This window comes from Nycticebus coucang, chromosome 10, assembly GCF_027406575.1.
Source record: "Nycticebus coucang isolate mNycCou1 chromosome 10, mNycCou1.pri, whole genome shotgun sequence".
NCBI lineage: Eukaryota > Metazoa > Chordata > Mammalia > Primates > Lorisidae > Nycticebus > Nycticebus coucang.
In genome coordinates, this window is record NC_069789.1 from 75,150,137 (window position 1) to 75,166,236 (window position 16,100).

At 37.3% G+C, this 16,100-nt stretch overlaps 1 protein-coding gene across 3 annotated transcripts in view; it reads right to left on the bottom strand.

The window, feature by feature from the left end:
- Nucleotides 1-16,100, bottom strand: part of PLA2G4A (phospholipase A2 group IVA) — a 174,345-nt gene that overhangs the window by 113,621 nt on the left and 44,624 nt on the right. For 2 of the 3 annotated variants that reach the window (XM_053607841.1, XM_053607842.1), the window contains one exon: nt 4,806-4,887. In XM_053607841.1, the coding sequence (XP_053463816.1) occupies nt 4,806-4,887 (82 nt within the window). Of the gene's footprint in view, nt 1-2,392; nt 2,483-4,805; nt 4,888-16,100 lie in introns of those variants that run through there. The other variant, XM_053607843.1, reaches the window with a different exon arrangement.

Genomic DNA, 16,100 nt, shown 5'->3' on the forward strand with positions numbered 1-16,100 from the left:
AATTCATATTCTTCTTTTTCCATAGCTTTCAATCTAGTATGATCATGTTTCCAAGATTAAAGACTTTCAGAATTTAAAAATATAATTGTGATATTAAGTAATTTCTGTTTATTTCTATCATTCTCAGTGATAATGCCATGAGAGTCATGTAATTAAGCATATGCCGTAGGAATTTAAAAAACAAAAAATATTAAAGTGTTCATGATTGCTTTATTTTTTAAAAAAGTAAAATCAACAACAAAAAAAACCCCTTAGAATTGTCGTTTCATCATGAAATATTTAAAGTCTTTGTTCTGTTCATAAATCTGAAAGAGCTCAGGGTAGGCAAAAATAAAACAGAAGACAAAAGAAATTGCCTAGACTCTGTCTTCCAAAATATGGTTCATATCAGAAGCATCTCTATCACTTATATGTAAGAAATTTAGAATAAGAAACTACCCTCTAAACCTACTGAATCAGAATCTGCACTTTTAACAAGATCCCCCAGGGATTCATGTGGATATGGAGGTTTAAGAAGCTCTGTTTTAGAAAGATTTGGTCTAGCCTTGGACCTACGAATGGCACAACTCCTTAGCAATTAGTAACTTGACCTGGACCTTGCTCTGAGCTTTTCCGAAATAAAACATCATTTACCCATAGACACATTTTGATAATAAAAGCTTAAGGTTCTTTAAAAAATCTTAACAGAGTATCTTAAGATAGTAATCAATACGATCTTATAAAAATTGTCTCAAATTATGCATTCATAATTCTCCCAAAGACATTTATTTTTTTTTTTTGATTGTTGAGAATTCATTGAGGGTATAAGAAACCAGGTTACACTGATTGCATTTGTTAGGCAAAGATTTATTTTTTTCTTAAAGTTTAACTGTAGTCATTAAGCTCCCTTGTCTGCTATTCAGCAGATCTGAAGGAAAGTCAGATCCATCTGTTGTTAGAAACCCTAATGTTTAGGATGCTAATTCTGTAAAGAGAATTAAGTACCTAATAAAGGAACCAGACAAGAAAAGAAGCCTAAGTACATACCCATAACTGGGCTATTTTAAAAATCTAGTATTTGTCAGATATTTTCTCATGTAAAAAACACTATAGAATTCATTGTCTGATTTCATCTTACAGAATTAAACATGGTGCTGCATAGTTCTAAACTCTGAGGCTAGCCTCCATTATCACATGTGATCTGTGTGTTCCCAACACATTAAAAGGAGCAGAAATTCAGTTAGGGAACTCCTGCGTCTGCATCAGATCCTTCATTTGGTTAGAAAATGAGGTTTGTGGTTAGAGTTATGGTGCTGTTACACAGGCACACAGAGAAAACTTCATCACCCAGTGAAATGCCACTGTGACTGCGGCCATTCTGCAAACCTCTCTCTTCTGTCACAAGAGGACAGGGACAATGCAGAGCACAGAGTTTACCACACAGCCACACAGCATGCAGCCCCTGACCCAAGCATGACCTGCTCTTTGCTACATGTCACATCTACTACAACTTCTGCAGCTTTAAAAGTGAGCATTATATTATCAAATTAAATGAAAATTACTTATTTTAAAAATCAGAATACCGCAGTGATATGGAGTCAGGTGCAAATTCCAACTCCAAACTGCCTTTTTGTATGAACTGTGGGCATAATCTGCAAGGAGCAGTCAGCACTGGCTCACTGGTCATGTGTGATATATTTAAGTAATACTAACATTAGCGATCATGTCTAAGAAGGGACTGGCAGCTAGCCAACGCCCTCAGAAGGAAACAAGGAAATGAATGAGATGTTATAAATTAAAATGTCAGCTCTGAGCCCTCAGAAGATCGTTCATGGGCTGCTACTGCTTTCACTGTGATGTTTTAATAACACAGAAAGCATTTCTAAATGTAACTAGTTAGGATAGGATGATTTATCCAGGTATATAATAAAAAGTAGATATAACCTGAGTATTATCTTTTTAAAAAATGGATAGAAATGTTTTACCAGGAATTAGCTATTTGGGTTTTGATTTTTTGCAGCATCTTTGAGAAAGTCCCTGCAAAGCAAAAAACTCCGATAGTGATTCTTCTTTACCAACATGTAGAACCTTGTGGAAATTTACCTTATTAAATAAATGCAGACACTTTAAGTAATGGAAGAGGACGTGGGGTTCTGTTATTCTGGTCATCACAGCTCTTAGAACGCTTTCATAGTGTTTATAAACATATTCTTGTCTATTTTTAAAAGACTGCTATATAAACATCCCAAATTCAGCTTACTGGTAATTTGTGTAGATCAAGTTAACCAAGAAATATCATAAAAATTTTTCTAAGAAGAGTGAGAAAAATAACTTTTCTCACAAGAACTTCCTACAATTTCTCAAAAATAAAGTGTGTGTCACTATATGTCATCCCTTCATTTTTCATACTAACCTTATTCCTTTCTCTACAACTCCCTTTTATTCTTTTATTCTTTCTTTGTCTCTTCCTGACTTCCTGTAAAGTCAATAAATTGATATAACGGGATGGCAACAACTCCCTCCTCCCCTGCAAAATGCAACAATTAAAAAAAAAAATCAAATTACAAATCCTGAATAAAAATTTCAGCGGAATCCCTCCTTCATCCTACAGGAACTGATCTCTACTGGCTATTTCTTCTATGAGTCCTTCACTTTAAGAATACTTTAAAAAGGGACCTTCTAAAATCAAGGGTCTAAACTGTGTTGTGAACACTGTGGAATCCAAAATGCACTGTTCCCTGTTTCATGAGATGAAGTAAGAGCTCACGTTCATTATCTAGTAACATAACCATGGCTGATTCCAAGAGCTTTAAAATGACACTTGCAGCATCACTCTCTTCCCTTACAACTATGATAAATAACCACAGCCGAAGCGCCCAGGGCCTATGGTGAAAGTTGCTGAGGAATCAGATACACACAAGCTGAAAGGCACTCAGAGTGTAGAGCCTGAACTGCACTTAGAATCATCTTAAGCATCGTCACACCCAATGTCTCTCTACAGGACAGAACTCTGCATTGATAGAAAAGGGTTGCTGCTACTTTGTCTAAGAGATAATAAACATATTTTTAAAAGTCAAATGAGTTCTGTCTTTTGCATACCTGGCAGGCTACTGACACAGCATCGGGTGCCAGTCTTTAAGTATGATTTCTAATGAGGCTTCTTTTTCTCAGGAGCCTTTTTTCCCAGTAAACTCTCAATTTAAAATTATAAAAATGAAAAGAATTCTAAAAAGCAAAACAAGAGTGACTTAAGAAAAGCATTATTCAGGGAGTAATTAAATCGGTTAGATAAAATTTAGAATATAAACCTGTGATCCAGACTACTGTTGAAGAAATTGCTATTGTTCCCCTTCCCTCACCTCTCACGAAAACCACTGTTCACACCAAAATCTTGCCATTAGATTCTAGTTTGCAATCCCCTCCTTACTTCTGACATCTCCCTACTTCCTGGATACTCTTCTCCATCCACTTGAAGGCATGAGCACGGAGCTCACATTCATTCGTAGTAATTAACTTCTCCCTCTCCACTGGCCTTTCCCTTATCATTTCAACCAGCTCAAGTCCCTCCTATTCTTTGGGGAAAAAAAGACAAACAAACAAAAAAATTATTTTCCACATTCCTCTGCAAAATACTTCATATACTAAGACCAGAACATTTTTTTTTTTAATGGCACAGTGATTCACGCTTGTAATTCCAGCACTCCAGGAAGACAAAGTGGGTGGCTTGCTTCAGGTCACGAGTTTGAGACCAGCCTGAGCAAGAGTGAAACCTCTTCTCTAAAAAATAGCCAGGCATTGTGGTGGGCCCCTATAGTCCCAGCTACTTGGGAGGCTGAGGCTAGAGAATCGCTAGAGCCAAGGAGTTTGAGGTTGCTGTGAGCTATGATGCCATAGCACTCTATAAGGGCATGAAAGTGAGACTCTGTCTCAAAAAAAAAAAATCTCAGTCCTGTTCCTTGTTTCCCTTGGCCTGTCATCCTAGTCTCATCTGCCCTCCAACCTCCTCTGCTGTCCTCTTTCTAGTAATGCAGGAGCCGTTCTGGCTCCTCACAAGCCCTTGCTCTTCTCTTGCCTTTGAACTTGCTGTTTCCTCTGCCTAGGACTTCTTGCTCTGATCACCAAGATACTTTACCTTCAGATACCAGTCTAAATGTTACTTTGGCAAGAAAGCCTGCCCTATTTCCAAGATTAATAAATTGTAATCTCTCTTCTTTCCCTAAAACCTGTTCTGAGAGTTAAATCACCTTCCTATATTTTGGCAATAATCTAAAACTTTACCAAATTCATCATCATAATACTTCTTTGTATCCATTATTTTTGTGTATTCCCACCTACATGAACCTCAGCCATTTGAATGGCAAAATTCATCAGGAAAACTACTTTTATAATAAAAGTATGAAGAAGGGTCCTTCCTACCAACAAGTCAATTCATCGTCACTCTCACACGATGGTTCACGACAGGCTGTCCTACACCGGTTTCTATAGCTACTTCATACAGAGGCACAAGAAAGAGAAACTGTAATTTCACAGAGGCAGTTTGTTTGAAGTCTTAACTCAGCACTCCTTCAACATAGAATTAAATAAAACTGTTCTGAATTCCAAAGGTGTCATTTTCTCTGACTCCAAGCACTCTCAGCTAATGTAATGAAAGCCAAGGTAAAATGCTCTTCTGATAGATAACAGCAGCCGAGAACTCTTTGAAATGTTATCATTTAAAGATTTACCCAAAGAAAGCCTCTGGCTTGTCAAGGAACTCCAGCAAGTGAAGCATGAACCATGAACTGTAATTACCCATTCTCAACAGCAAAGCAAATAAAGCCACTTACGCATGTCACCAAAGGCCCCCTTTGTCACTTTGGTGGCACGTAACACCACCACTGTAAACTTGTGGGAATACTGGTGCTCCACCTGGAAATAAAATGATAGTAAATTTCAAATAAGCTTTCAAGATAGAATCTCATTGTTTCCTTATGACTAATTAAAAATATTCTACTTGAAAATAAGGAACATGCATACCAGAAACATCCTTTGATCCTAAAGCTGCTCCTTTTTTGACTGTCTTCTCTCCCACCACAGAATCAGTGAGTTTAGATCACGCTTTAAAATGTCATTACAACTGGACTATTAGACTTCTTTGCTGTCAGGTTCACCAAGCACTTGGGAAGAAATGTAAATCGGGACTGCAAGTCTTCTAGCAGCACAACCAGGCTTTGTACTGGTTGACTAAGAAGCCCTGGTTTAGAAAGGTGAACTCAGACCAACCTGTTTTAGGTTTGTTTCCTCTTATTGTTGCTGTTCAATGATTCAGTCAATCAAAAAACTCTTTTTCTGCATTACATTTCTAAGACTTTTCAAATGGACCCAGAACAATAACCAGCAAACATACATTAATTTTACTGCATTTGTCATAAATCATATGCAACAATATTAGACTTTTCTGTTAGCCTAGTAGTTTGCATGCACATAATAAATATTAACAGGTAGAAGACTAAAATACTTCACCTAAATGGAAATTAGTTATCAAACAATCCTACTCACTAAAACACAATGAGGAGACAAGAATTCACAAGGTTCTTAGAGAAACTGAAAAGATTATCAAGTCTTTATCTAAAACTCAAACTTTTTTTGTTGCAATCTGAACAGAGGCCACCTCAATAAATAAGTAAAAATAACCCTACAATCTTCACCTATTAATCCCTTGAGATACATGCTTAATTTTAATAACTTTTGTTTAATGGTTAAAACACTTGTAATGGATTAAAAGGAGGCTGAAAGACTGACAATACTGAGAAATGAGTATTTGTAGTCTAAAAACAAGGAGACAGGAAAAAATTGTCAAATATATAGCTAGATTCATAAGGAACAGAAGTAGTAAGATGTAATGGGGAAAATTAGCACTCAATAGCTTCAGAAGAAATCACTCTATCAATAGGGCAAATAATATTCAGATTTATAACAGTATCAGAGAAGAGACGAAGTCATGGGTAATGAGTGTACCTTCTTTATAAAGGCAAAGCAGTATGACAGTCCTTTAAGATGATGCTTATTCAACTTTATTTTCATAAAGAAATATTTTCAACATCCAAAAGAGCTCTCAGTAGCCAGGATTCTATTATCCATAAATAAAACCATCAATCATGAAAAAATATAAATGTTTTTAATAAAGGCGTGTTGCCTTTTGCTACAACCAAAAACCACACTTGAATCCCTGCTACAAAAAAAAAAAAAGGCAGGCTCGGTGCCCATAGCACAGTGGCTACAGCACCAGCCACGTGCACTGAGAGTGATGGGTTAGAACCTGGCCGCACCCTGCTAAACAACAATGACAACTGCAACAAAAAAATAGTCAAGCATTGTGGCAGGCGCCTGTAGTCCCAGCTACTTGGGAGGCTGAGGCAAGAGAATCACTTAAGCCAAAGAGTTTGAGGTTGCTGTGAGCTGAGACGCCACAGCACTCTACTGAGGATGACATAGTGAAACTCTGTCCCAAAACAAACAAACAAACGAACAACAACAACAACAAAAAAGGTAGCTTCATAGATGATGACAATAACTTCGAATAATTGCCATCTAAAACTATAATCTTAGGCTCAGCACCTGTGGCTCAAGTGGCTAAGGCTCCAGCCACATACACCTGAGCTGGCGGGTTCACAATCCAGTGCAGGCCCGCCAAACACCAATGACAGCTACAACCAAAAAATACCGGGCGTTGTGGCGGGCACCTGTAGTCCCAGCTACTTGGGAGGCAGAGGCAGGAGAATCGCTTGAGCCCAGGAGTTGGAGGTTGCTGTGAGCTGTGATGCCACAGTCTCTACCCAGGGTGACAGCTTGAGGCTCTGTCTCAAAAATAAAAATAAAAAAAGTAAAATAAAATAAAACTATAATCTTAGGCCAGGGTGCAATGAGTCACACCTGTAATCTCAGCACTCTGGGAGGCCAAGGTGGGTGGATCCCTTGAGTTCAAGAGTTCCAGACCAGCCTGAGCAAGAGCGAGACCTCATCTCTACTAAAAAAAGAAAATGTGTCAAGTGTTATGGCAGGTGCCTATAGTCCCAGCTATTTAGAAAATGAGTCAAGTGTTATGGCAGGTGCCTATAGTCCCAGCTATTTGGGAGACTGAGGCAGGAGGATGGCTTGAGCCCAGGAATTTGAGGTTGCTGTGAGCTAGGCTGATGCCATGGCACTGTAGCCTGGGCAACAGAGTGAATGAAACTCCATCTCATAAAATAAATAAATAACTACAGTTTTCACAGTTTAATCCATTGAGATACATGCTTGCTATGCAAACTGCATAAATATTTTATGTTAAATATGCCCAATTTAAAAAAAATGGTAAATATAAATAATAAGCCAGGCTACCATGAGTACAAAATTGCTTTGAATATTTATATTTACCATGAAACTTTTTGAACTATTGAGGTAATATATAACATAATAAAGCTTCAGAAAATAGCTAGTATAGAGAAGCAAAAATAATAATTATATCTGACTTTTCCTCAGAAATCATGCCAGCAAGAAGAATGAAATATTTGAAATACTGAGAGAAAAAAATCATAGAATTCTGTCTCCTATATAATTATCCTTCAAAAATGAAGGAAAAATAATTTCTCAGACAAACAAAAATTGTTAGACCTCCCTTGTAAGAAATGTCAAAAAATATTCTTGAGTGGAAGAAGAAAATATCATAGATTAGAAACTCAGATCTACATAAAAAAAAGAAGAGCATCGAAGAAGAAATAAGTCAAGGCAAAATGAAAAGCATTATTTTTCTCATTCTGAATTGACCTAACGGATAAGAGCTTGTTCAGAATAATTATAGCAACATTGTATTTATGTACAACACACATATAGAGTCTGGCAAAAACTGTATACACATTTCAAGAACAGAAAAAATTATATTAAAATTGTAACACTCGGGAGGCGGAGCAAGATGGCAGCCGAGTAACAGCTTCCTTGCATCTGGGCACCGTGAGTCTGGGGATATAGGACTCCAGGCATCTCTGGCTGGTGGGATCTGCCTATCATCACCCCTGAGAGGATACAGGGAGTCAGCGAGAGACTTCTGGACCCCAAGAGGAGGACTAAAACAGTGGAAAACCGGCAAGTGGTCGCGTGTGTTCAATCCGTCTAAACCCGCCCGCAAATGTAAGTTCAGTAGCAGCGAGACTGCAAACCAGAAAGGCCTTACCCGTGAACTGTTTTGGTGTCTTTGGACTTGGCACTCAGCTGAACTGCCTTGGGGAGAGCCTGAGCGGGAGTGCAGAGAACTTTGGCCTTTGTCTAGGGCCCCAGTCTGAGCTGCTGAGCCAGACGGAGCTAATAGTGTTTGGCTCTGGGTCACAGGCAGACCTTGTGAGCGATCTGCCCCGGCAAGCTCCGCCCTCAGGGTCGCAGAGCTGGAATTGGGTGGGAGCTGGTAACCCAGCGACCAAGTAGCCTAAGGGCGGGGTCTGAGCCGCCTTGCAGCCCTAACCCTCGGGGGCAGAGGGAGAAACAGGGTAAGTGGATAGCCACTTCAGCAGTGATTCCAGTGACAAGCACTTCCCTGAGAAAGCTTCTGCACAGTAAGTGAACAAGTTAAAAGTGCCTTTTAAGTGGGCTGAAGAGAGATTTAGGGTGTCTACCTGCTGGGGTTTGAGAAACTAGCAGCCTCCAGTCGTATCAGAACTGTGATTAACATCTCATACCCCAGAAGACCACGTGTTGCCCAGACAATATTCAATAACATATACATACTGCTTTGTTTTTGGTTGTTTTTTTTTTTTTTTTTTTGGTTTGGTTGTTTTTTTTGTTTATTTGGATGTTGTGGATTGTTGTTCTGTTTTTTAAGTTCAACCTTTTCCATACAGATCCTTTTTCTTTCTCAATTTTTCTAGTTTAATTATAATTTCCCATTGCTGCCTATTTCAATAATTAGAACTTCATTTTTGTTAGCGTTTCTACCGCTATTATTTGGTTTTTCCACCCAATTTTATCCCGTAAAGTTTTCTGTTTGCTTGTTTTGGTTTGATTTATAGCATTTTTGTCTTTCCTCTCTACTTCGTGGAGGTGGGGTACTGTGTCTGATCAGGTTAGCAAAGAGCTGCTGACCTGAAGGGAACCACCCAACTGGGCACCCCCAGAAGGTGGGTTTTTTCTAAGGTTGTATCAAAGTACCCTACTGTACACCTATAATGCTCTGTCTCCCTCTTTCTGTGACTCTCTTCTTTCTGTCAATATTCCCTTTACCCACCCCCTCTCCTTTCTCTATTTTTCTTTTTTTTTTCTTATCACTTGGCCCTCCTTTCTTTCATCCCTTTTTTGCTCTTAAACCTTCTCACCCTTCTGGTCCTGTAACCCTTAGTCCACAGGCACGAGTTCTTAAAGAGCAAGAGGCAGTGAAAGGAAAATTAGGGCAAGGAAACAGATTAAAGAAATCACCCATGAGGAAGAATCAGCAGAAAACTCCAGGCACCATGAAGAACCAGTCCAGAACAACCCCGCCAAGGGACCATGAGGTAGCTACTGCAGAGGATTTCACCTATACAGAAATGTTAGGAATGACAGAAAGGGAATTTAGAATACACATGTTGAAAACAATGAAAGAAATGATGGAAACAATGAAGGAAACTGCTAATAAAGTAGAAAATAAACAAAAGGAAATCCAAAAACAGAATCACATCAGAGATGAACGATATGAAGAATATAAAAAGGATATAGCAGAGCTGAAGGAAATGAAACAGTCAATCAGGGAACTTAAAGATGCAATGGAAAGTATTAGCAACAGGTTAGACCATGCAGAAGAAAGCATTTCAGAGATAGAAGACAAACTTTTTGAGATAACTCAGATAGTAAAAGAGGCAGAAAAGAAGAGAGAGAAAGCAGAACGTTCACTGTCAGAATTATGGGACTTTATGAAGCGTTCCAACATACGAGTTATAGGAATTCCAGAAGGGGAAGAAGAATGCCCCAGAGGAATGGAAGCCATACTAGAGAATATTATAAAAGAAAATTTCCCAAATATCACCAAAGATTCTGACACACTGCTTTCAGAGGGCTATCAGACCCCAGGTCGCCTCAAATCTAACCGAGCTTCTCCAAGACACATTGTGATGAACCTGTCCAAAGTCAAGACAAAAGAAAAGATTCTGCAAGCTGCCAGGAGTAAGCGCCAGTTGACCTACAGGGGCAAATCCATCAGAGTGACTGCAGACTTCTCTAATGAAACTTTCCAAGCAAGAAGACAATGGTCATCTACCTTTAATCTACTTAAACAGAACAATTTCCAGCCCAGAATTCTGTACCCTGCTAAGCTAAGCTTCAAAATTGATGGAGAAATCAAATCATTTACGGATATACAAACATTGAGGAAATTCGCCACAACAAGACCAGCTCTACAGGAAATACTTCAACCTGTTCTGCACACTGACCATCACAATGGATCAGCAGCAAAGTAAGAACTCAGAAATTAAAGGACAGAACCTAACCTCCACACTGATGCAAAAGATAAAACTAAGCAATGGACTCTCACAAAATAAGACGAATAGAATACTACCACACTTATCAATTATCTCAATAAATGTTAATGGCTTGAATTCCCCACTGAAGAGACATAGATTGGTTGACTGGATTAAAAAACACAAGCCATCCATTTGCTGTCTGCAAGAAACACACCTGGCTTCAAAAGACAAATTAAAGCTCCGAGTCAAGGGTTGGAAGACAATTTTTCAGGCAAATGGCATTCAGAAGAAAAGAGGAATTGCAATCTTATTTTCAGATACATGTGGATTTAAAGCAACTAAAGTCAAAAAAGACAAAGATGGTCACTTTATATTGGTCAAGGGAAAAATACAACAAGAAGACATTTCAATTCTAAATATCTATGCACCCAATTTAAATGGTCCCAGATTCTTGAAACAGACCTTACTCAGTCTGAGCAATATGATATCTGATAATACCATAATAACAGGGGACCTTAACACTCCTCTTACAGAGCTGGACAGATCCTCTAAACAGAAATTAAACAAGGATATAAGAGACTTAAATGAGACCCTAGAACAACTGTGCTTGATAGACGCATATAGAACACTCCATCCCAAAGATAAAGAATATACATTCTTCTCATCACCCCATGGAACATTCTCCAAAATTGATCATATCCTGGGACACAAAACAATTATCAACAGAATCAAAAGAATTGAAATTTTACCTTGTATCTTCTCAGACCATAAGGCACTAAAGGTGGAACTCAACTCTAACAAAAATGCTCGACTCCACCCAAAGGCATGGAAACTAAACAATCTTCTGTGGAATAACAGATGGGTGAAGGAAGAAATAAAACAGGAAATCATTAACTTCCTTGAGAATAAGAACAATGAAGACACAAGCTACCAAAACCTGTGGGATACTGCAAAAGCAGTTTTGAGAGGAAAATTCATCGCTTTAGATGCCTACATTCGAAAAACAGAAAGAGAGCACATCAACAATCTCACAAGAGATCTCATGGAATTGGAAAAAGAAGAACAATCTAAGCCTAAAATCAGTAGAAGAAAAGAAATATCCAAAATCAAATCAGAGATCAATGAAATTGAAAACAAAAGAATCATTCAGAAAATTAATGAAACAAGGAGTTGGTTTTTTGAAAAAATAAATAAAATAGATAAACCATTGGCCAGACTAACGAGGAATAGAAAAGTAAAATCGCCAGTAACCTCAATCAGAAATGATAAAGGGGAAATAACAACTGATCCCACAGAGATACAAGAGATCATCTCTGAATACTACCAGAAACTCTATGCCCAGAAATTTGACAATGTGAAAGAAATGGATCAATATTTGGAATCACACCCTCTCCCTAGACTTAGCCAGGAAGAAATAGAGCTCCTGAACAGACCAATTTCAAGCACTGAGATCAAAGAAACAATAAAAAAGCTTCCAACCAAAAAATGCCCTGGTCCAGATGGCTTCACTCCAGAATTCTATCAAACCTTCAAGGAAGAGCTTATTCCTGTACTGCAGAAATTATTCCAAAAAATTGAGGAAGAAGGAATCTTCCCCAACACATTCTATGAAGCAAACATCACCCTGATACCAAAACCAGGAAAAGACCCAAAAAAAAGGAGAATTTCAGACCAATCTCACTCATGAACATAGACGCGAAAATTCTCAACAAAATCCTAGCCAATAGATTACAGCTTATCATCAAAAAAGTCATTCATCACGACCAAGTAGGCTTCATCCCAGGGATGCAAGGCTGGTTTAACATACGCAAGTCCATAAACATTATCCACCATATTAACAGAGGCAAAAATAAAGATCACATGATCCTCTCAATAGATGCAGAAAAAGCATTTGATAAAATCCAGCTTCCTTTTCTAATTAGAACACTGAAGAGTATAGGCATAGGTGGCACATTTCTAAAACTGATTGAAGCTATCTATGACAAACCCACAGCCAATATTTTACTGAATGGTGTAAAACTGAAAGCTTTTCCTCTTAGAACTGGAACCAGACAAGGTTGTCCTCTGTCACCTTTACTATTCAACGTAGTGCTGGAAGTTCTAGCCAATACAATTAGGCAAGACAAGGAAATAAAGGGAATCCAAATGGGAGCAGAGGAGGTCAAACTCTCCCTCTTTGCTGACGACATGATCTTATACTTAGAGAACCCCAAAGACTCAACCACAAGACTCCTAGAAGTCATCAAAAAATGCAGTAATGTTTCAGGATATAAAATCAATGTCCACAAGTCAGTAGCCTTTGTGTACACCAATAACAGTCAAGATGAGAAGCTAATTAAGGACACAACTCCCTTCACCATAGTCTCAAAGAAAATGAAATACCTAGGAATATACCTAACGAAGGAGGTGAAGGACCTCTATAAAGAAAACTATGAAATCCTCAGAAAGGAAATAGCAGAGGATATTAACAAATGGAAGAACATACCATGCTCATGGATGGGAAGAATCAACATTGTTAAAATGTCTATACTTCCCAAAGCAATCTACCTATTCAATGCCATTCCTATCAAAATACCAACATCGTACTTTCAAGATTTGGAAAAAATGTTTCTGCGTTTTGTATGGAACCGGAAAAAACCCCGTATAGCTAAGGCAGTTCTCTATAACAAAAATAAAGCTGGGAGCATCAGCATACCAGATTTTAGTCTGTACTACAAAGCCATAGTGCTCAAGACAGCATGGTACTGGCACAAAAACAGAGACATAGACACTTGGAATCGAATTGAAAACCAAGAAATGAAACTAACATTTTACAACCACCTAATCTTTGATAAACCAAACAAGAACATACCTTGGGGGAAAGACTCCCTATTCAATAAATGGTGTTGGGAGAACTGGATGTCTACATGTAAAAGACTGAAACTGGACCCACACCTTTCCCCACTCACAAAAATTGATTCAAGATGGATAAAGGACTTAAACCTAAGGCATGAAACAATAAAAATCCTCCAAGAAAGCATAGGAAAAACACTGGAAGATATTGGCCTGGGGAAAGACTTCATGAAGAAGACTGCCATGGCAATTGCAACAACAACAAAAATAAACAAATGGGACTTCATTAAACTGAAAAGCTTCTGTACAGCTAAGGAGACAATAACCAAAGCAAAGAGACAACCTACACAATGGGAAAGGATATTTGCATATTTTCAATCAGACAAAAGCTTGATAACTAGGATCTATAGAGAACTCAAATTAATCCACATGAAAAAAGCCAACAATCCTTTATATCAATGGGCAAGAGACATGAATAGAACTTTCTCTAAAGATGACAGACGAATGGCTAACAAACACATGAAAAAATGTTCATCATCTCTATATATTAGAGAAATGCAAATCAAAACAACCCTGAGATATCATCTAACCCCAGTGAGAATGGCCCACATCACAAAATCTCAAAACTGCAGATGCTGGCGTGGATGTGGAGAGAAGGGAACACTTTTACACTGCTGGTGGGACTGCAAACTAGTACAACCTTTCTGGAAGCAAGTATGGAGAAACCTCAAAGCACTCAAGCTAGACCTCCCATTTGATCCTGCAATCCCATTACTGGGCATCTACCCAGAAGGAAAAAAATCCTTTTATCATAAGGACACTTGTACTAGACTGTTTTTTGCAGCTCAATTTACAATCGCCAAAATGTGGAAACAGCCTAAATGCCCACCAACCCAAGAATGGATTAACAAGCTGTGGTATATGTATACCATGGAATACTATTCAGCCATTAAAAAAAATGGAGACTTTACATCCTTTGTATTAACCTGGATGGACGTGGAAGACATTATTCTTAGTAAAACATCACAAGAGTGGAGAAGCATGAATCTTATGTACTCAATTTTGATATGAGGACAATTAATGACAATTATGGTTATGGGGGGGAAACAGAAAGAGGGAAGGAGGGAGGTGGGTGGGGCCTTGGTGTGTGTCACACTTTATGGGGGCAAGACATGATTGCAAGAGGGACTTTACCTAACAATTGCAATCAGTGTAACCTGGCTTATTGTACCCTCAATGAATCCCCAACAATAAAAAAATAAAATAAAAAATTGTAACACTCAAGTCACATTTGATTTCTCAAATGAAAAGAAGTACTCAAACATAACTTGTATTCATCTTTTGTTACTGGTATATATTAAGTATTACAATTTTAACACAGTATTTTCCTTTCTTTAAATGTGTATACATTTTTTTGGTACCCTCTGTATCTATGCTCATATATAAGTGAAATGAATGACAATAATAATGTTATAAGGGATTAAAGAGAGAAATTATAGGTATTTTATTATTATATAAGACTTTCAGTACCTATAAATATGTAGGTTTATTTGAAAGTGGACTCTGATTGGCTGCAAATATATACTGCAAATTCTAAGGCAAACACTAGAAAAAAATATTAAAAAAAAGAAATAATACCATCATGCTAGGGGGTGGAATATGTTCAATGAATAGGTGATTAAGAATGACAAAGGGAACAAAAAGTGTATAAAACAAAATAGATACAAGGAAAAAGGGCAGAGAATATAAAATGATAACAAATATGTTAGATATTAATCCACCTATATCAGTAATCACTTTGAACATCAAACGACCTGAATACACCAATTAAAAGAGATTGTCAGATTGGACAAAAAATAAGATTCACCTATATGTATCTACCAGAAACTTGCTTTAAATGTAAAGACACCTACAGACTAAAAGTATAGAGATGGAGAAAGATACAAGGCTAAAATTAATTAAAAGAAATAACTATATTAATTTCATATAGAGCAGATGTCAGGGGAAGGAAAATTATCAGGGATAAGAAGGAAAATTGCATATAATAAATATATAACACATAATAAAGGGAAAAATTTTTCAAGGGACATAACAATCCTTAAAGTGTACGTGCCAAATAATAATACATCGACATAAATAAGGAAAAACTGATAGAACTTTAAGGACAAATAGATGAATCTACTATTTATACATATGAAGACTTTTAACCTCTCTCTGTCAAAGATGGACAGATCTAACAGGCAGAACAACTGAACGCCATAATACCATCAATTGACATCTGTAACACAAGAATAATTGACATTGATATACTACTTCATGTCAGAACAATACACAATCTTCTCAAGTTCACATGGAACATTCATCAAGATAGGAATGGCGATAGAACATATCTTTACATATATTTAAAAATACAAATCTTAAAATGTCTGCTTATTCTACAAATTAATAGCCAAAAGACAACTAAAAAATTCCAAAACATGTGAAGACTAAACAATACACATCTAAATAACACATGGGTCAAAGAAGTCTCAAGAGAAACTTAAAAATATGTGAAACTAAATGAAAATGCAACTTACCAAAATTTATAGGATGTAGTGGAATCAATGCCTAGTAGGACTTTTGTAGAATTAAATGCATATATTAGTAAAGAAAGATCTAAAATCATCTAAGCTTTCACCTTAGGAAACTAGAAAAAGAAGAGCAAATTAAATCCAAGATAAGCAGAAGAAGAATGGTAAAAATTAAAGCAGAAATCAATAAACTTAGAAATGACATAAATAGAAAAAAAATCAGTGAAATTGAAAGATGGTTCTTTAAAAAAATAAAATCAATTCAACAACACATCAAAAA